At 40.4% G+C, this 21,129-nt stretch overlaps 1 protein-coding gene and 2 non-coding genes across 7 annotated transcripts in view; 2 read left to right on the top strand and 1 right to left on the bottom strand.

The window, feature by feature from the left end:
- Positions 1–757: 757 nt before the first annotated feature.
- On the top strand, positions 758–948 carry LOC143321542 (U2 spliceosomal RNA). Its single transcript, XR_013077224.1, has one exon. It is a non-coding gene; the product is annotated as a U2 spliceosomal RNA (small nuclear RNA).
- A 1,024-nt stretch (positions 949–1,972) lies between these two features.
- Positions 1,973–2,137, top strand: LOC143321540 (U1 spliceosomal RNA). The gene has a single exon (XR_013077222.1). It is a non-coding gene; the product is annotated as a U1 spliceosomal RNA (small nuclear RNA).
- A 556-nt stretch (positions 2,138–2,693) lies between these two features.
- The window catches only part of slc4a4a (solute carrier family 4 member 4a), a 54,395-nt gene continuing 35,959 nt past the window's right edge, over positions 2,694–21,129 (bottom strand). For 3 of the 5 annotated variants that reach the window (XM_076731745.1, XM_076731742.1, XM_076731744.1), the window contains 18 exons: positions 20,640–20,727; positions 19,951–20,105; positions 19,030–19,140; positions 18,696–18,870; positions 18,468–18,601; positions 18,003–18,277; positions 17,127–17,197; positions 16,404–16,589; positions 16,183–16,296; positions 15,412–15,573; positions 14,560–14,738; positions 13,302–13,374; positions 12,248–12,316; positions 11,782–11,955; positions 10,516–10,674; positions 9,827–9,920; positions 8,924–9,003; positions 2,694–5,397 (listed from right to left, as the gene is read on the bottom strand). In XM_076731745.1, coding sequence (XP_076587860.1) covers positions 8,960–9,003; positions 9,827–9,920; positions 10,516–10,674; positions 11,782–11,955; positions 12,248–12,316; positions 13,302–13,374; positions 14,560–14,738; positions 15,412–15,573; positions 16,183–16,296; positions 16,404–16,589; positions 17,127–17,197; positions 18,003–18,277; positions 18,468–18,601; positions 18,696–18,870; positions 19,030–19,140; positions 19,951–20,105; positions 20,640–20,727 — 2,263 coding nt within the window. In that variant the 3' untranslated portion in view covers positions 2,694–5,397; positions 8,924–8,959. The remainder of the gene's footprint in view (positions 5,398–8,923; positions 9,004–9,826; positions 9,921–10,515; positions 10,675–11,781; positions 11,956–12,247; positions 12,317–13,301; positions 13,375–14,559; positions 14,739–15,411; positions 15,574–16,182; positions 16,297–16,403; positions 16,590–17,126; positions 17,198–18,002; positions 18,278–18,467; positions 18,602–18,695; positions 18,871–19,029; positions 19,141–19,950; positions 20,106–20,639; positions 20,728–21,129) is intronic. The other 2 variants (XM_076731743.1, XM_076731740.1) reach the window with 1 other exon arrangement.

Below are 21,129 nucleotides of genomic sequence, written 5' to 3'. Positions count from 1 at the left end.
CATTTTGCTTATCAACTTACACATACAGGACATGAAACGCTGACATTACAACCTTTATTTTGAATACATACCGGAAGTTGAAACAGATGTGTCGCTATCTTGATGCGTTGTGGTGCTCCTGACCACATATCGATAGTTTAATTGTACCCCGCAGTGATATTTGTGATTTTACACATTTGCTCAGATTGTAACGGGCTCTGACGTTGAATTGCCAATATATAAATGTGTATTTCAGTAGAATGCAAAGGATATGGCTCTTATTTGAAGTTTCAGGCCTGAGTGCGGTTCCCTTCATAGTTTCTCTCACCAGAGGGAGACAGAGCCCAATTTATCTTGGCGAAAGTACTAGTGAAGCTATATGTATTTTGTTAATTTTCATCCACGCATGCGATCCTGTTGTTCGACATAGTTTTACTTATTGTCAATCATACAAGGTAACTGAACAGACAAATAATTTTACCGCCACTAAAGCTACAAATTGGATTTTAAAATGCCAATTCGTAGTGGTGGCTTATTGGGCAGAAGCATGTCATGTGACCCGAAATAGTCTTAATCTGTATTCACGGTCATGCTGTTACGTGGCTAAAGTGTCCGATAGAATGTGCTTTTGGGTGCTGACGAGTCATAAAAGGTCAAATTACGCTTTTACACTTTTTTTTGTGTGTGTGTGTTTTTTTTTAATTATTCAAAGTATTTTCAACCATAAGTGAAAGTCATAGTAATGAGAATGGCTCGCCCATTCCTCGAGGTAATCGGTATCGCTTCTCGGCCTTTTGGCTAAGATCAAGTGTAGTATCTGTTCTTATCAGTTTAATATCTGATACGTCCCCTATCCGGGGACCATATATTAAATTGATTTTTAGAACAGGGAGATGGAATAGGGGCTTGCTCCGTCCACTCCACGCATCGACCTGGTATTGCAGTATCTCCAGGAACGGTGCACCCCCCTCATACTGTGGAAAATGAAATAATGATTTCAAGTTAACTGAGTTTTGTGGTGGGTATGATCTTGCAAATGTGTTTTGTAATATTTCTGGGATTTTAAGGTGGTCGTGCTTTCCTACAATGCTGTGTGTAATGTCAGAACTGGTATATGGTTGAAAAGGGCATGAATACTCTTCAGTCAAGATAGAGAAGCTTCAGAGATATGTGTACTGTGTTTCTCTGCCTTTTCCACAGTTACTGAGAACGTGAAAACAGACGTACATTTGTCAAGTCCCAGACTGTCTGGTGGCATTTAATCTGTGGGTGGCCTCGTTGCTGACTTTTCTTCTGCTTATTTTCTTAAAGGGAGTATTCTGACTGCATGGTTCTTTCTCTCTCTCTCTCTCTCTCTCTCTCTCACACACACACACACACACACACACACATTATTTGTGTGTGTGTGTGTGTGTGTGTGTGTGTGTGTGTGTACATGACTGCAATAATGTACAGTTTTTGGAGAGGTGTTGATTTAGCATTTTGTGTGCATTTTAAAAATTGGATTGTGAAGATGACCAACTGTTCACACTCCACACCAGGAGGTGGCAGGAGGTAGCAACAATGTCAGTTTCCCACCAGCAGCAAACAAAGGAACAGGAAGTGGCTGTAATTTGAGGGGGTAAAAGTGTGATTTGTGTGTTGTTGTTTCTTTCTCTTTGGTGAATTTTACATGTGGATCAAACAACCTTTGATTGCAGTATGATTAACTTTAGCACACTTGAACTTGCTTTTGAGCTGTAGATACAGCTGGTGATTTTAGGTTAGCTTTTACTGTGGGAATACAGCATTGCAGTATTGGAAATATATCCATTAGTTATCAAGTAAAAGGGGAAAACTCTTTGTCACCACATGTTTCTTGTATATGAAATCCCTGCAGGTTCACACACAACCTTCCATATCCTCTGGTTTTGGTCATTTTGTAGATTGTCAGCACCATGAGTGTGGGTGGTGTGTGTGTGAAAGCCTTGCTTGTCTTCCACTTGTACAACTCATACTTACCTGGCAGGGGAGACACCATGATCAAGAAGGTGGTTCACCCAAGGCGAGGCTCAGCCATTGCACTCTAGGTTGTGCTGACCTTTGCGAATTCCCCAAATGTGGGAATCTCGACTGCATAATTTCTGGTAGTGGGGGACTGCGTTCGCGCTCTCCCCTGATATTATGTTGAATAGAAACACACATATTTGAAGTGTGATTGTTAACTGTGAGTAGTAGCCAAACTAAACTGATTCATGATGAATAGACTATGTACTATGTAGACATTCCTAAAGCTCAGGCTCCATGTAGCTTGTTTTGTTCAATCAACCATCTAGAAACCCCTAAACTGATTTACTGCCACCTAAGACAAAGAAAAAACAGCAAATTCTCATAATCAAAGGGTTAGAAGTAGAGATTATTTGGCATTTTTGCCTAAAAAATGTAACTTAAACTATTGAGCAATTTACAAAAAATAGTCAGAATATTTGATTGGCTGATCATTTCAGCTCTACTTAAAAATGCATTTTTCATTCTGTGGCAAAATAGTTAGCAGTTTATGTGACTGCATAGTCACAATATATATACATTTTTTTTGTCATTCTAATTACAGCATAAGATGATATGAACTGTAATTTAAAGTGTAGCTGACGATGCTAGTTTCAGCATTGACTTATTTCTCTTATTTCATACAACCTTGCAGGTTTTCCACTAAGACTGAAAAGCAGCACACCATCACTGTTTGATCATTCTGTTTATTTTCAATATACATTTCATTTGAAAAATAGAAATTCTAAAATAAACCATTTCACCTGTTCTAAAAAGTCACAAAAAGTTAATCAAAAAAAAAAAAAAGAACAAAAAAAACGTGTCAGTATTCTGTACGCTAAAATTAACAGCATTTCATGTTGTGGATTTTTGTCCGACGTGCTTACACAGTACAACACGCTTGAAACTAACACCTCCACACACAACACATCTCAGACAATAAGTCACACTCGTTTCTGCTCTCTGCTGCTGACGGCTCGAACACTGATGTGGAGTAGAAATGAAATTGTTACTTCGGCTGATGGACTGAAACAAACTGACAAAAGCAAATTAAACACAACGACTGTGACCATACAAACTGACTTTTAGCCGACGTGCCTTTGCTGTATGTACATGGTTTGCAGAGGACGAAGGCGGCTCATTTCTCACACAGTTTGAATTTATTTTTATAGTGGTGTTGAGACAGAGGACCTCTAGTTTAAAATTACATTTGTGACCCACTTAAGACTTGAGAAGTCAAGTGAGAAAGTGCTTCAGTGTTCCCTTTTGAGATAAAGTGGGGATACTGTAATGACAAACAGTGCTTCAGGAGCCATTCTGGCTTGTTGTACTGTAGGTAATACTGGCCAATAGAAGTCAAGCTGTCAGATTTGAGAAGCTCGACTCTTTCTGTATGTGACAGTGGACTCGCTGGCCACTCTGCATGGAAGGCTGTGAAGTAGAAAAATGAAAGGAATATGACGTTTGTGCTTCTTGGGTGTCATTGTAGTGCTGAAAATGACTGTGGATGTTTTGTTTGAAGGATGAGTTTGGATTCCGTGGAAGGCTGTTTTAACATAACACTCACATGCTCGCACATATGTAATACTGAGAGAGTTACTAATCACTGACAACAATGTCTTCCTAATGCGACTACACTGTAAAAGACAAAGACTTCAGCAGTCTGACTTCGACAAATCAAGTGATTATCCTCTAAAATGACAGTCTTTTAATATGACACATCTTTCATTTTCTGCTCCACTAAACTATGCAGAAACTCTGAAAGAAGGGTTTCAATGGTTTGACATCATTGAATGTGCATCAAAACGATGCTTTGAAACACGTCGTGAACTACTTTAGCGTGCCCATATATACTAGCAAGTCGAGAAAATACCTGTCTAATTGGAGCAAGGTTAATTACCTGCTCAACACAGATAAGCTGCAGACTTCAGGCTTTCAGCTTAGTCGCTCTATGAAGGGATCATGTTGCAGACAAGAAGAATGATACCAGTGACCAATACCTCCCTCAGTATGGCCTGTGAGCATTGTATTAAGATAAGATCATAAACCTTTAATGTACAGAACAATAACAACGAAAAAAAAAAATCTGTGATCCCATTATCACATCAGATAATTCCCACAGCAGCTGAGATAAAAAGAAACAAACCTGCTGTGGACTGAAGCTGTCCCACTGCATGGAGCTTACATGGATTTGATTCCCTTCTCATTTGTCTTATCATTACCATAAGAATTTCAGTCTGGATCAATCTCTTATAAGCCACTTAGGTAAAGTAGTTTGTGCAGCACAAGCAATTATATGATATGCACTCCTAGTTAGAGTTTAAGTTTGGCTGAGGAAAATCGGGTGATTATGTATCGCTGAACTGTTTTCTAACCACAATGGGAAAAAAAATGAAAGTCATAACAAAAGGTTACCAACATACACAGCAAAATCATTAAAAAAAAAAAAGGAAAACAAAAGAAAAGATAAAGAAATGTATGATTTAATTTAAACAAGTAACAAAAGCTTTGAAATGAACACGTGAAAGAAAGATTCAGAAAATTAGAAAGAGAAGGTGAAGCAATCAGAACTGCATCAAAAAGTGATAACAAAAATATTTACCTCATCTGCACATACAAATATGCATGAATTAACTGTTAATTAGCTTCAGAGATCTATTTGCACACATTTCCTTCACACGCTATAATACAGTGAATCTCTTGAATCATTTCAACTCTACAAGAGGACAGAGAGAAAATATCAAAACCCCATGCTGCGTCAAAAATCAACATGTTGCATTTGTTCATAATAAGCAATTGATCTAAAACAAGAGGTAGAGCTATAAAAACATAATTTTCCTGCTACAGGAAAATGTTATTAGAGTAATTCCATTTATATAAAAAAATCAGACAGATGATATTTATATATATATTTATATAAAAAGGACAGGGAGGACGTTCCATGCGTGGTCAGAGGGAGCTGCAGCATTTACTGTGGGATGAGTTGCATAGAAGAGTAGTACCGAGTTACATTTAACAGTGTTTGAGTCTGTTTACTGTGGAGCTGTGAGAACAATACCAACAAGACGAGACTGTGAGGAGAGAGATGGTTTTAAAATAGCTTCATTATTAGAAGTGTATCGTAGTGTTAGACTGCTTTTTTCCCCCTTGCTGCATTCCTTTTTCTTCTGCATTCAGAACAAAGTCTTAAAACCGTGGAAAGGATTTTGGAGTTAAAAAGAACAACGAAATAAAGGAAAGTAAAAGAGCGAGGTGTCTTGCAGGTGCTGCAGTGGTTTGGTGCCCTACAGCGACGTTTCAGATCCTCTGCCCCTCCAGTAGAATGAATTATCATCATCTGGGTCCATGTCTATTCTAATCTGAGGCACAGACTTCAGCGGACTCATCTCAGGGCTGAAACACAAACACATCTGTTGTTAGGACATGCAGTATGCTTTGGTGAAGAATATTCTTACATTAAAGGACCAGCTTCACGTTTTGGGGAAATACACTTCAGTCAGGACCACTTTAGTCAAAGTATATTATTAACACTGCATACATTACATTTGGCGGTATGGCTCTGTTCTGGGACCTCCCTGCCCTTCCACTCACTTACATGAAAAGCTTGAAGCAGAGAGATGTCCTCTCTGTGCTTTCATGTGCCTACATGGAATGGCTGTAAGCAGGTACAGCAGATCAAGTCAGACATAACTTAAAAGGTGGAGCTGGGGTGGAGGTGGGTTTTTAAACGGCCTGCAGGGGGAGCAGCGAGGGTAAGCAGGCTGTGACAGCTTAAATAGAGTGCTCTGTTTGATGTGCCAATAAGGAGTGAAGCAGAGAATCATCTGAGCTGTCAGCTGATGTGGACTGGTTTAAGCTCAGCTGAGCCATCAGCCAATGAAGCCAGAAGGCCAAATGAGCTTGACCTCTGTGGCCTGCCTGAACTTGTGCCATGCTTCATTTATTCGCTCTCTTGCTGAGAGTTACATGAAAGGATCAATACTCTCATGTCTGTACACTAAATATGTTGCTGGAGCCAGTAGCTTGTTAGCTTAGCTTAGCATAATGACTTGAAGCATGGAGAAACAGCTTGCCTGGTTCTGTCCAAGTCTAGCTCATAACCCCCCCGTAAAACCACAACCACAAAGTATATATATACACACACACACACACACACACACACACACAAAGTATACAAGTATCTTATTTTTGGTTCAGATTACACAAACATGATTGATGAACTTTAGACACATTGACGAGTGGATTTTGTTACTGTTGGGCAAAGCCATGCTAGTTGTTTCCACCTGCTTCCAGTGTTTGTGCTAAGCTAAGCTAACTGCCTGCTGGCTGTAGCTACAAGCTATTGACTATACAGGGATGAGAGTTAAGTAAGATTAAATAGTATTCAGGGTCTGTACTTGTAGTTTATAGATGAGCAAAATCCCTTAGAGAAAAGCGTCTTCCTTTGTATTCTTGATTGAAATCCTCCGCTGGTGTGATTGATGTGCTCTTGTTTCTAGATGACTGCTTCTTGAACATCAATGAGGAGAATCAGCTCAGAGCAGATTTACATGTCTCTGACAGTTCTGCTAGCACTGAGTCGTGTAGTATCATTGATTGAGTTGAACCTTAGGGGTGGAGCGGTTGGATCTTACATTGAACATGTACCTTGTTGTTGGCTGTTGTGATGTCTGGGTGTTTGTAATAATTCCGGTTTCTGCTGTGTAGTGTGTATAAGGTCAAAAGCAATTTGGCTTCAGTCTTAGAGGAGACAGGATTAGTTTTAGAGGGGCAGGGGCAGCGTAATGTCATCACTACCACAGCATCGCTGCAGTTCATGCCCTGTCCAATGTCACTGACTCTAATGGACACGTGCCCAGATCACTTGAAAGGCAGAGGTCTTTAAAGTAACATGAGATCAAACTATTCCAGTCTGATTTCCAGTCTTTTTATCAGAATGTCCAGTCACACTAAGAGATTAAAGCCGTTTCTTTGAACAGCATTGAGCCAATTAAAGTCATTTATCAATATTATCAACTGCCACATAGAAAATAAAATAGTTCAAAAGATAGTGAAAAGGCTAGTAGATCGTGAAGGGTAGGTACACTGTATTGAAGTACAGTTTTGATGTATTTGTACTTTGAGTATTTCTATTTTAAGCTAATTTATATATTTACTCCATGACATTTCAGAGGGAAATACTGAACTTTTTACTCCACTTAATTATCTGATAACTTGCATTACTTTTGAGATTAGATTACAGGTTGTCTATGTAAAATTTTAAAGTATGGTAGTTAAAACTGGCTCCACCTCGAACAGATGCAATATCTATAGTAACGTTGCAGAGTTAATAATCACATGTAGTGTAGCCATTCCGCTGCCTGATACTTTTGTACTTTGACTGAAGTAATGTTTTAAATGAAGGACTTTTACTTGTCGTATTGTTACAGTGTGATATTGCTATTTTTACTTCAGTAAAAGATCTAAATATTTCTTCCACCTCAGTCTGTAGAATAGTCACCAGCCATGTGAACAAACGCCAGTCCATCAGCCTGATCTCTCAGGCTGAATGCAAATTACAAGAAAAGAAATCTTTTGTCGCTTGTTGGCCTGCTTTTCACACATCGTCAAACACTAATCCTCCTCCGTCATTACTGTCCCGACAATAACAGAGCAGATGGGGTAATACAGGAACAAAATATGACCCTTGGATCCTGGTCATCAGGAGATGTTGTGGCTGTGATGAAGAAACATAATCTCTTCTTGAGCTTCACAGTCATTGCTCTAAATATTTGGCCCAAACACAAGGCTTGTTCTGCCTCTTTGAGGCTGATTGTCTCCTCTAAAACAGTGTTTCCCAGCCACTGTGCCACGGCACATAAGTGTGCCTTGAGAAAGATTATCCAATTTCACCTGATTGGTGCTCTAAGGCTTGTGATGTAATTGCAACAACACTTAGTCGTTTCTGACCAGAGACCTTTGTTGTATGTCAAGTCCCCTCATACTCAGCTTTCCAAAAAACACAAATAGAGAGGCAAAAAAATGTCCACAATGCATATACATCACACTTCATGGAACAACAGTTTTTCTGGCTGAGTAAAATTAAGTTGTTCTAAGGGATATTATCATAATAAAAATTCATCAGCTGATAATGTGAAAACCACATGTAGGTTTATGAGTAGAAACAACTCCTTTCGTGATGTCAAGAATCTGTTGCTCCCCTTGACTTTACTCGACTTGGTTCACTCTCACTGCAAGCTAACCGCTAGGTAAAAGTTAGCAACTAGTTGATGAATAGTGTGGAACATTTAGCAGCTGAAGAGCCAGATATTTTGGTTGATACAGACCCAAAACAGAGCTAAAAGAGAGTGAATATTGGACTTACATTCATCAAGTGGCCATACATGATAATTCATTTATCAGGTAGTCTATTCATCATGACTCTTCATGAATGATAATGTAACTGCTGGATGTGTAAATAAGTGACCATTTGCTAAAAGGTTCACTAATCATACTTAAAGGTGATGATGTATCAGTGTTGGGTTCACAACTTGTTTCCGCTGCGCCCAAGTGGTTAAAAAAAAATCAGATACTACAGTTTTAAAGTCTGGAGAGAGAGAAGCGAGATGTCTGAGCTGAAATGTGACGTCTCTGCTTGTCACTGAAAAAATGCAGTTCAGCCACATATAAGTTAATTAGCCCAGATGACCTTTAAAGTTCAGACTAGCATTACATGTTAGCTAGTTAGTTCGCCTTCTGACATTTTTGTGACCTTTGATGCCACAGTCATGAATGAATTCAAAGAGAAAATCAGTGGCAGTTATATTTAGTTTTGGTTTGGGCTGTTAGGTAAGCAGATCAGTGCTCAGACTCTGAACTGTACACGACATGTGTGCCCTTCACTCGTTCACACACACAAACACACACACTCACATCTCACCTGGACAAATAGCTGGCTTGGTAGTAGCGAAGATGCTCAGCACGATGTGTGTCGTTCAAGGAATGATGGGGACTTCTCTCCTGTGGAAGAACAATAAAAAACCATTAGTGCGCATGTAACCGAGCTAATGTGTTCAGTCTCCTCTGACACATGCTTTAAAGTTTGACATGTATTCCGATTTCACTGACCAACCCTCTCAAAACTCTCAACCAGAAGGAGGAAAGTAGCTGCTACAAGGGTTTGGATGGATTAACGTACTGTATAATGGTGTTCAGTATCTGTAAGTTTTTGGACATTAGCTCGGGAATGATGATAAGAAGTGTCAAAATCAAACTGAAAAGCTTCATAACAACAGGTTTAAACTGTTCAATTAGCTGTTCTTATTTGTTTTTTGCAAACTAGTTAGCATAACTGTATACAATAAAAGGCACCAAGTGTTCCATGCTAGAGTGAGGGATCTTTTACATCAAGCTGTAAGAACAAGTGCACAGACACAGCGTCGCTATTAACAAAAACCCTTGAGGAAAAACAATATCCATGAAATCAACATTGAATATTTGAAAGAGATCGGTTGAAATTGTAAACGGAAGAAAAAGGGGTTAGGTAAGGAAGCAAAAAGTCAGAAGGGAAAAGATCAAAATCACTATTACTGGAAGATCAGAATCCAAGAGAAAAGATCAAAAGGAGAAGAAAGTGAGTTATCTCCATGCATGTTTGGAACACAAGAAAGAGAAAGGCAAAGAAGGAAAAAAAATGTTAAAATCATGCAGTGAGTGACAAATAAATAGGCATCACATCATCCACTCTAACAGAAAACGTCATTAGAAACAAGCTCAGCAGGAGAGTCGGGTGGAGGGAAAGGAAGTTTTCCTCTGGTGCTGCAGGTAGTTCGGGTCTACTCACTGTCAGAGGCCTTATCACCTAAGAAGGGCTCCTGCTCCATCATGTCCATGGGGATTTTAATGCTGGGAACATTCTCATTGTAAGGATAGTCAGACTGTAGGAGAGAGGAAACACACATCCTGAGACGGGACCTCTGGGGATGTGAGTGAGTGAGCATCAGTACGCACACACATGCATGCATTAATTACTAAACGTGTGACGACCTTTGCTGTCAACATTCATTCATGAGCGCTTTCTTTAAAGGAAACATCCTCTGAAAAATACAAACAATTGACCAGAACAGGAAGTGGTGATGCATCTTGAATCTGTGGATCCATCAATTCAATTCCTCATCACTTCTCCCATTTAATAATAATTTAACCCCCTGATGTCGGCCTGGGAGTTTTTTCACACACTCATTGGGGGAACTATCTTACACCAACTGAAAATGAAGGAAAGACAACTCCACGACATGAGAAAGCAGTTGCATGAAGGACTCTGTAGAGCTGGATATTGGTTAGCCAGTGGATAAACCCTCAAACGGTACATGCTGCTGCAAAGGAAGAGTTGGGGGCAGGGCTGGGGGGAGTTGGGAGTGGGCTGTCATGTAACACAAATGACCAAACTGGAGAAAAGTAAGGCATTTGCTTGTTTGTACAAAGATACAAGCTTGTTGCTTTCAAGTGAGGCTGTAAACTCAAATCCCTTACGTCTTCACCGTCGCTGTCTATGCTGCCTTGTTTGTTCTTTTTCTTCTCGTCCTCTTTCTTCTTCTTTTCCTTCTCTGGGATGACATCATCCAGGAAGCTCAGGTCATGCTGGGAGAACATGTAGTCCATCGCTTTTCTGACGGCTACCAGAGCGAGGATCTTGAAGCACAAGAACATGAGGATCAGAGTGAACTGGGAGACATTTTTTGAACTGGTGTGATTAAAAAATAATCAGCCTGGTCTGTGGAGCCCTTCACATTAAAAGACATGAATACAAATTATATGTAAATATATATAATTATATTATAAACACATTATAGTACAAAAGCTAGTGTCATAAACTGATTCTTGGTCCAATATACTTTGGACTCAGAACATCCAGTGTTTTTAAAATTCTGTATTTTCAGGTAGTTTTTAATAACACAAATGATGAATGAATTTTAACACATCACACTTACTAAATGATAGTGTTTATACACTGGTGACCTTTTTAATTTATGAAACACTGTGTTTTACGGTTTGTGAGTTTAACAGTCACTTCCTGCCAAAAAACAATAACTACAACACAAAGTGCCATTACAAATACAATAAACTGTATAATGAGTGCTGCATTTGTGACCCTGAACAGTAATTATGTGAATCACCATGACAATCGTCACCGGTTTATCATTCACAGAAACGATCCTCTGAGGACAAATGATAAGCTTCATTTACGTTAGCAGAGTGTTTCAGTCTGATCATGTGAAGCTGACTGGATTGAGCTGCTTTCATCTCTGCTTGCTCACACTCGTCCTTTAAAGTGACCTGTTGATTGATTTCACTGGACTGACAGAAAACTGAAGGAAAAACCAACCAACTGCTGATTACAGCTGCAAATATGCCCAACTTCATGTTCTTTTCTCTTCTCATATCATTATGAAATTATTATAAGTGTTTTATTTTTTGGTTGCTGGCCACACTGAAAAAAAAAAAACCTTAAAATTAAAATAAGCTTTTATTCTTGACCGTTCATTTTTGACCTTTGAAATAGCAGACTGACATAAAGTTGATCCATGGTGGAAATTTTTTGGAGCTTTCAGTTCTAGCCTTCATGGCCTTCATTAATGGATATGCACCTGTTACACTAAGGTCACATGATAACAACCCGATAACAACTGTGCAAAATCATTGTGCTGATGAAGGCCACTAGATTCCTAAAAAATATCCAGCCAGTGCAAGACTCAACACAAGTCTTATTGGCTGAATCTTAATATGAGGCTCTCTTACCATGACAGGGAATACTATGGCAGCCACAGTGGACTTGAGGATCCAGAGCAGAGCCAAGCAAAGGACCTGGATGAAGGTGAACAGGTGGACCTTCCTGAGGGGAACGTGTCGCAAGTAAACCAGGTCTGGCTGATGCTTCGCTGGCATCAGGAGCAGCTTGAGACGATCCATAAACTACAGACACATAAAGTCAGAAACACACATGACAGGATACACTGCATGCACAAGTGTACTGGAGAAACAGCTGCTCACTGGCATGCATTGTTTCTTGCATACTCAGAGGCTCCTTTTGATTAAGAAAGTTAAAATTTCGGAGGTCAGCCTCAAAATTTGACCTGCAAATACAATGAACACGACCTGTGTCAGGTAATAATAATAGTTTGATCATATTAGTTTCTTTTGCCATAAACTCCTCATTAATCATTTTATTTCATGAAGAAAAAAAGAAAATCTATGGAACATTTACCTGCACTCCATTGAGAGAGGCGACTCCCATGTATAGGAAGACTCCATACAGCACAGGCATGGGAATAAACTAGGTGAAACAGGGAAAACAAATAAATAAATGCACATGAATTTCCAAACACATTGTCAGAAGATAGAACTGTTTGTCTGAAATGAACAACAGAAGCAAAATATTGACAGCTAATATGGAACAACACCAATCGGCCATTCAGTGTTAAGTAAAGCTGCTTCAAGAATGTTTATTTAGAGTTGATATCATCCAAAATGGTCATCTTAATGTAACATTACAACCTAACCTGGAGAAGCAAGGGTTCTGTAGGATTAACTGGTTTGTTGCTGAGGTAACTGTTTTGATAGAACCATTTGTCATCCACAGGTTTGGTTACAAATTACTCTGTTCTTCTTACTCACTACAACTCAGATCTTTTCATAATAAAATGTTAGACGTTAGGAATGAAATGGGTCTCTCGGGAGCAGCTCATGTGGGTTAATGAGTGTGATAATCCCATATTTTGTACAATTACAGTAGGAGTTAATCTATACTCAGATTTTGTGCTCCACTGACCTCTGACCTCAACACACATGGACTGCAGCCAACTGGAAAGTTTAGTATTGAGGTTTGTGGACTGCCTGATTAGAATTTACAACTTCTTTTTATTTATTTATTTTGAAACAGTCATTCAAAGAGAACCCACAAAATAAACCTGGTAAGATGAGGCCAATTACCTTATTTAGTCATGTGCATTTCATTTTATGTCCTCTTCATAATAAGAGCAAACTACTCTCTTATATGGTACGGCCACTATTACCAGATCAAACTGTTTTTGCCTGTCACTGTGAAGCTGTTTGAGTTATTGTGTTTTGATGTAGCTGTCATTCTGAGAGATGCTTTTGTGGTTCATACATTAAACTCTTAAAATAACTGCATTTGCATTTGGCACAATGTCATCTTAAATAATAAAAGTCAGATCTGTCACAGAGTGACATTTCACATCTGACACAGCTCAGTCTCTCAAGTTTAAGCTATTCAAGATGACTGATGAATAATTAATTACCTTTAAAATAGGAGACATAAATACAGACAGTCCTGTCAGGATGAACACAAACACACCAGTGAGCCTCTGCTCTCTGCGAAAAAGAGAGGGAAAACAATACAGTTATACAAGAACAAAATGTGAATGTTTGGTATATTTATATCTTTTATCTACAATAATAAAGTCCCAGAAAAGCGTTAATAATGGTTCTGATTACTAGAGGATGTCAATCATTTCCCAAAACAAAGACAATCCCAACATTTGCAGGAAGTTCAGAGTTGGTGTAGATGCTTCAGTGTCTTGCAAGAGAAGAGTTTGTTAGTTCAGCTTACAGCTGACACATCAGGAGCCTCTGGAGGACATCACCAAACAGACATGAAAACAAACCAAAAATCCCTCGAGAAACAGGAAGGAAATCACAACATGTCTCTACCATCATGCAAATAGACAAAAAAACAAGCAGTTAAGACAACATCTGGAAATGGAGGAAACATCCCAAAATAGAAAAAATAGCAGTGTTTTTTTTTTTCTGAATGCTGTGCATGTCTTGTCAGATTAGTGAAGATGTTTTCTTAATTTGTCTTTTGTCTCCATGTGTTGTCTTAAGCTGCAGTGTGTTGAGCTCTCACAGCCACTTTAATTAATAAGCACAAAAGCAAAACCTGGCAAATCACACCGGCAAATAATACTGCCAATGATGGTTCTTAACTGGAGCACATGGAGTCATTGAGGGACAGCAGAGAGATTTGTCCTTTAAAAACTGGGGCCAAAGAAGTGATTCATACCGTTAACAGATCTGCTCATGTATCGACTCATAACTTTTGAACTTTGTTTTGGTGAAAGCAAATTTCTTTTTTCCTGGATTGCTTGGTTCAAAGATAATCTTTCAGTACAGACCACACACATTTCTGCCCTTTAAAGTTTACTATGTACTTGCATTGCCTGCCAAATTTAACAACCGCAACCAAACATTGATGACAGGTGCACACAACTTCTCAGAGCGATTCTGTATTTTGTTGGTATCTCACCTATAGATGGTGCTAGAGTAACAGGGTAAACTTAATTCACTATGAATCACTTCTCCTGAATCTGACTCCCTCACAACACTCTAACAGGGCTTTGGTGTTCTGTAAAATATTCTAGCTGCCATCAGTGTGATGGTCTGTCATTATGTGCATTTTGACGTGGATCCAGATCCAGATGAAAAATGGAAACATTATCTCTTGATGACAGGCTCAGTTTACGGTATGCGCCCTCTAACATATTGCAGCAGTCTTACCTCACACCCAGGAACTTCGGCTGCTCTCCAGGAGCCGATGTTTCGGTTTCCATCTTCAGACTGTCAATGTGAGCTATAGAGATAACGGTGGCGGCCACGTACCACGGCAGACCCATGAAGGAGCAAATGATCAGAAGAATGGCCACCCAGAACAGGTCCAGATGGTAACCTGCCCCTTTCTGGTACAGACAACAAGCACAAGGTCAAAGGTCATGTATGTGCTTCCTCAGGCACTGACAGTATGCACGTCTGCAGACACTGGCAAACCTAAAACCCAGCAGACAGCTCTTACATGGTCCAATCATGTAATGATTATTTATATAAAGTTTTCCGAAATGATTGGCCCGTTTCTCACACCACTGAAATCAAAGAAGTCATTGGTCAGCTCCAGCAGCGACTCTCTGAACATCTCAGGTAGCTGCTTTGTGAGCTCAACTGTGTTCAGTCACTGCCATGAAACATCTCTCACTCCTGTGAGAAGAATGACAACAATATTTAACTACAGTGTGAAGGTAGCCAGTGTCCTGTACACACTGCAGTTTGTTGTGGGGAAATGCATGAAAATCCTCGCTTCACATAAATCAGGTAAGACAAACAGAACGCCTCACAAAGGAAACATTTCTTTGCTGTAGTTGAGTTTTAAACGCATCACAGATTCAAGCATTCCACAGTGAATTACTATCCACGTCATGCTGCACTAAATTTTGATCAGGTCCTGAGATGCAAATCCTTCCATCTATCATTCAAGAACTGAACAGAAATGACCCCAGCCCTCTGCTTCCTCACTCACGCACACTTTCATCTCCAGGGCCACAAATGACCACCTGGCTTCAAATGCACATTCTTCTTTACCTTCAGCTTGTGCTCCTTCCTGTTGACGATCACAGCAGTAATCTGTTGGTCCATGAAGACCAGTATGGTGACCAGCAGGGCAGGAAGAGCCGATGCCAGATAAACCCACCAGGGGTTTCCTCCGAACGGGGGCACAAACCAATCGCGCTTAGTACTCGTTGGCTGAGGGGGGGGAAGACAAAAACTTCAAAGTGGAGTCAAGTAGACAAAGTGACATTTGTGCTCAACACACAGAGAGAAAATGTTACTTTTAAGGACTTCAGACATACAAATACAGTCTTTTACTGTTTCTGTTAGCTCATAAACTAAATCATATTTCTGCTGATAATTTTCCAAACCCATTCCATTCATTTAGCAGGTGTTTATGTCCAATGTGACTTCCTCTTACACAGACCTTTTTTGGGATTCAGTGTTTTGCTCAAGCTAATTTCAACATGCTGTTAATTCCAACAACCATGCATTTGCTTGCCATTCCCCCGATCACCTTAACTACTGCTGCCGCTGCCTGCCTACTGCTTTGAGTTCATGTAACTATAGCATGGAAATCAAGTTACACTGTAAGTGACCTGAAACCTGTTTGTAAAATGTAAATCATCACAGCAAGCAATTTTATTTTTTTGTCTAAGATGCATTGTTGTCATATGATACTATAAATGTAAGGAGGTGACTTATCAAGATTGTGTTTTGGATTTCAATCTTCTGCCAAGAATTTATTAATGCAGGGTAAATGCGTTGTGGTGAGCATGAGCACTTGAGCAGGGAGGGACTCACCTTGAATTCAGATGGCACAATGAGTTTGGGAGTGTCGACTCCTACGAGCATGTCAACTCCACAGAAGATGAGGATGGCCAGGATGATGGCGAAGTCACTGATGAGTTTCCTCACCTGGATGAAGGTGAAGACAAACAGTTCACTGTAAGCTGCCGTTCAGACGTTTCATTTCCTCGACAGATGACCTGTTGGATTAAAGTAACTCTGTGTGGTTGACTCACAGTGGTGGGGAAGAACGGGCTGGTCTTGAACTTCTTCAGACACATGGAGCAGGTGTACGTGCCAAAGAACAGGATGAAGGACATGAGGGTGATGTCTGGGACAAACTCGCAGGCCTTCCCCACCAGCTCCCCCTTGTACTTCAAGCACTCTGTCTTTGTGAGGGACGACCATGTGGCGTTCATTGACTGCACGGAGGAAACAGACAGCACCATGATTATATAGAAACAATAATTCACGCTAATGGGTGTTCCAGTAAAGCTGTGATGGATACAATAGAGGGTTTCAAGGTGAAGGACTGTGACGTAACTCTTGTACTGACGAGCCTGAGAGGAGCAGACTGATAGCTGTCTCACACTGTCAGTGGAGAGATAAAGACCTGCCAAATTACAGTGTCAAAGTAACCTCAAATTAGAAACAATGTGATTATCAGGCTCTTATCGTTGTATCACTGTTGAGCCGACAAACACGACTGTCTGTTTTCATTTTCTCTTTATCTCTCTACTTGTGGCTCTTCAAGAATGTCAGACCAAAGTCCTTCAGTTTGAACACTGCTTGAAGTAAATCAGTGAAATATATACAGTGCACGACAGTTTACTAGAGCCACGGTGAAGACATCATACAACAGCGTCGAGTGAATGATAAATACCACAGACGATCAATAAGAAACACAGTCAAAGATGACTGAAAGAACTGAAATCTTTTTGCCCTCAGAGGAAACTTACCAGATCAGTGTTGTTCCAGTACCAGACTGAGGTACCGTCTAAAGGATCACCAATGATGTCCGTACTGTTCTCTGCAAAACAACCAAACTTACACTCAGCACAAGTTTTTAACACTGCATACTTTCCAGCGTTATTGATTTTTGTAAATATATGCTGATATGTGCCAAAAAACACCTTTTTGGAACATTCCACAGGTAAACGAGTGCTTTGGTAACAGGTGATAGTTAGCATGTTAGCTAATCTTAGTACCACCAATGTTGTAGTTAAATTTTAAACAGTATTTCACTTTGGACCAAAGTGTGAGCCAAAGGACTGCCATGCTTGGATAAAGGCCAGCCAGGAGTTTCCCTGACTTGCTGTTAGTCTGTTCTGATGATGTGTCAGCTGCTCACTCGACAGAAGTAAGCATCTGTTGTTTCCTCTTTCCTGGTATCCACTGTACTGTACATGGCGCAGCATGGGGGATAGCTTACGTCTGTGTGTGTGAGTGTGTGTCCAAGAGATATTTTTGAAAGCAGCAGGGGATTACCAATAATTCAGTGCTGCCCTCTCTCTAACTCCCACCCTCCATCAGAAAAGAAAATAGAGGCACGCTGTGTCGTATTAAAGTCTCATCAACAGCACTTTTTTTTTAGTCACAATAGCAGCAGAAAAGAAAGAAAATGTTTTTTGCTCACAGTAACCATCACACCACAGAAATATCTGGTCATTCAGGTCAAAAAAGACAGAGACTAAAACTCTGCAGCCAATAAAACTAATTGCTGATGTGAATCGTCATTATCCCTCTAGCTACATGCTTCATGAAAAATGGCAAATGATATTGGCAACACACACACAGACACCCCCCAATGTCAGCCTCGGAGTTAAACATCTCACCTAGAACAGCTGGGGCCATGCAGAGGCAGTCGTATTGTGTGACATAATCAATCTTAAAGTCGGCGTTGATGGGATAGTGGTGAGCTAATTTGAGCATCTTCTTGAAGGCGTCATAGATGAAGATGAAGCTGATGAGACAGGAGAAGCCCTCCTCAGTGAACCGGGTGAAGTACTGAACCAAGAAGCTGGCGTCAGTGGCCACGAGCACCAGACAGAAGAACGCCGACCACAGGCCGATCCACAGGCGGAACTCCAGGTAGTCAAATTGATTATCTCTGCACAAACAGAGGCCCAACAAATATTCAAAAACAGCCCAAAATCTACTACATGCTATTAAAGCCACTGGTAGGAATGAAGTGTGGCTTTTTAACCAAAAAAACAGTTAAAATGAGAATAAAGCAAGTTTTTTGTTTTAGAAAGTGACCAGACGTCTGGAAAACTGACAAAATGAAGAACATGCTGTACCTGCTGAAGTTGAAAAGCAACCGTTCAAAGACCAAAACAGGACCGGTGCTGCTGAGGATGGTCAGAGGCTGGCCAGCCAGCAGACAGAACACCCCGCCGCTGATCGCTGTGCCCAGAAAGCTCTCCAACACACCCTGCGCTCATGGAGAGGAGCAGTTAGGGAGTCATTCAGAGCATAAACGGAAAACACTGGACAAACTTGATAACACGTCCAACTCTCAGTCTGACCTGCATGTTCTCTGTAGCATCCCCCAGCAGACCACCGAAGGTGATGGCATTTGTCACAGTTCCCAGGTAAATAAACAAAATGGCCGACAAGGCCTGAATGTGAAATGCATCGGTGAAGTCACTGACAAAGAAAGGCATTTTTCTTTTGATGTCAAGTATGAGACCCCCACAAAACCTGAAAACAGACACACAAGAGATCATTTTCCCCAACATGGAATACCAAGCAAATCTTGTGATGCTTCAGTTTTCGGCCACTTGGCAGATGAATATGACCATCCAGTCTCATATAACAACTATTATGTCAAAAGATTTGGTTTTGTTTGTGATCCCATACCTTCCAGTCTTCTTCAGCTCGTCCCCTGCAGCGTGTCCCCCTCCTCCATGACCTCCATCATGCGGCATGTCTCCGTTCATCTGAGAGTCGCCTCCTGCGTACATGTTTTTCCTACAACACGCACAGTGTTCATCAGTTCTGGCAGGCTCTTCATCTCTGATTAACAGTTTATCACAGTTGTCTGATGCAGGTCAGTGAACGTCTCATATCTACTGGGTCGACACAGCCTGCACTTCGTGTCAATATGCTGTCGCAGCCTCTTCTCTGGCGTTGTTCATCAGCTGATCCTGATGGGTGTTGTGTGATTGAACAGCCGGATTGATCAGCATTCACACGAGCAGCTGAAACGCTTTACTGAGCTTTAAATGAAACTCACTGCTGCTCCTTCATAATTGAACACTGCTGGACACCTGGACACACTTCACTGATTTCTGCAGCGATTGCTGTTCTGTAACATAATGTGCTTACTGCACACACAGCATTCAGACCTGCAGCGTCTTACATGTTTAATGCCAGACGTTGTACTCTATCATCTTCTCAGTTTTCAGTCTTTCTTAAAGTTGTTTTTAAACGTACTCTTGCATTGATTTTCGGTGTGTTTCCATTGTTGAATCCTGTTACTGCTGGTGATAATATGAAAATTACTCTCGGAGGCTTACACCACTGGGCTGCTGTAACTTTTTATAATCCTCTGAAGTGTTTTAAAGTAACAATAGAAATGAGAAGATGATCCACAGATACAACAAAGAATAAAAGAAATCAGAATTAAAAAAAATCATCACTTTCCCACACATTAAGTGCCGTATACGTGCTCTGCTAGTCTACTTTGTGCAACATAAAACTAGCTGCCATTTCCTGTACATTCAGAAGAGCCAAAGAAGCATCAGGAAGTGCAGACTAGAAAGCTGGACTTTTATTGACCTTTTGTCAGAGGAGGGGAGGGATTTTGGAGGCTCTATCCTGATGGCTGGGTCCCACTCGCCAGGAGGAAGCACGATCACCTCATCCAGGAACTCATCGATGCCGGCCAGCAGGTCTTGTCTGTCCTTGGCTTTATACGCAATGTCATGAAAGACCTGAACACAGACGGAGAAGGACAGGGCACTGAAGTGTGAAAGAAGCCTGTCAAAGCATGCAGTGTCTCACCAGGCAGCCAACTGTGATAGCGCATCTGTTTGGGATAAAGAGTGGGATCCTACACACTCCAGGTATGAAAAACACAGCACAATATTCACTTATAAATGCACCAATGAAGCTATGTAGATCCCATCACTCCGCAAAACCCCAGAGATGCATTTCATTAATAAAATATCAATGTAATGCAGCATCACTTCACATACTGTACAGCTGCAGAGGTTATGAACAGCCTACAGTGCATGTCTGAATAAATTCTAACTTCTGATTTTCTTTAATGAGTATTATTGCTCGTTGTAACATTTTTTTTCTATTTTTATTGCATAGAAGAGCAAGTTAAAATGCTAAAACTACAAAGTCCATGCATTGGCAAATATCAACTAAAAATGGAAAAAAATTAATTCTTCCCTGTATGAGAACATGAAGAACTTTCAGCATTAAAAGAAAAAGATGATGTGTGTTAACAGCAGTCCAACCTCATCTGACATCAGCGTGGCGATCGCTCTGCCAATTTCATGGTACGACTTGGCTTTGCCTTTGGGTCCAAGCAGGATGAATAAAAATCTGCAAATGGAAAAAAATCATTTGAATTACTGACCTTGAGGAGTTGAATTCCACAATAAAACCAGATAACATAATTGTCACTCCATAAAATACACTTCAAAGTTCATGTCATATCTGCATCTGTTCAGGTGTCTCGTTATGCCATTGTAATATGACAATTTTAATTAAAGTTTACAGCATCTTTATCTCATAAGAAAGCGCCTTTGTTATTCACAGCTTTCTAAGGTGTGGACATATTTAAGCATTCATGTTGTCACTGACTGCAGGGAGGCTGCTGCGTATACCAGCCATGCATTCAAACAACTCATAAGTACTGACCCCAGCTTTATTATAACATAAAGAAAATGTGTTAACTTGGAATATGGCCAAAATGGTGACGCCCCAGACACTTTTCCATAGCAG

This window comes from Chaetodon auriga, chromosome 5, assembly GCF_051107435.1.
Source record: "Chaetodon auriga isolate fChaAug3 chromosome 5, fChaAug3.hap1, whole genome shotgun sequence".
NCBI lineage: Eukaryota > Metazoa > Chordata > Actinopteri > Chaetodontiformes > Chaetodontidae > Chaetodon > Chaetodon auriga.
Note: the sequence above shows the minus strand (reverse complement) of the source record. Positions and strands in the feature narration are given on the sequence as shown.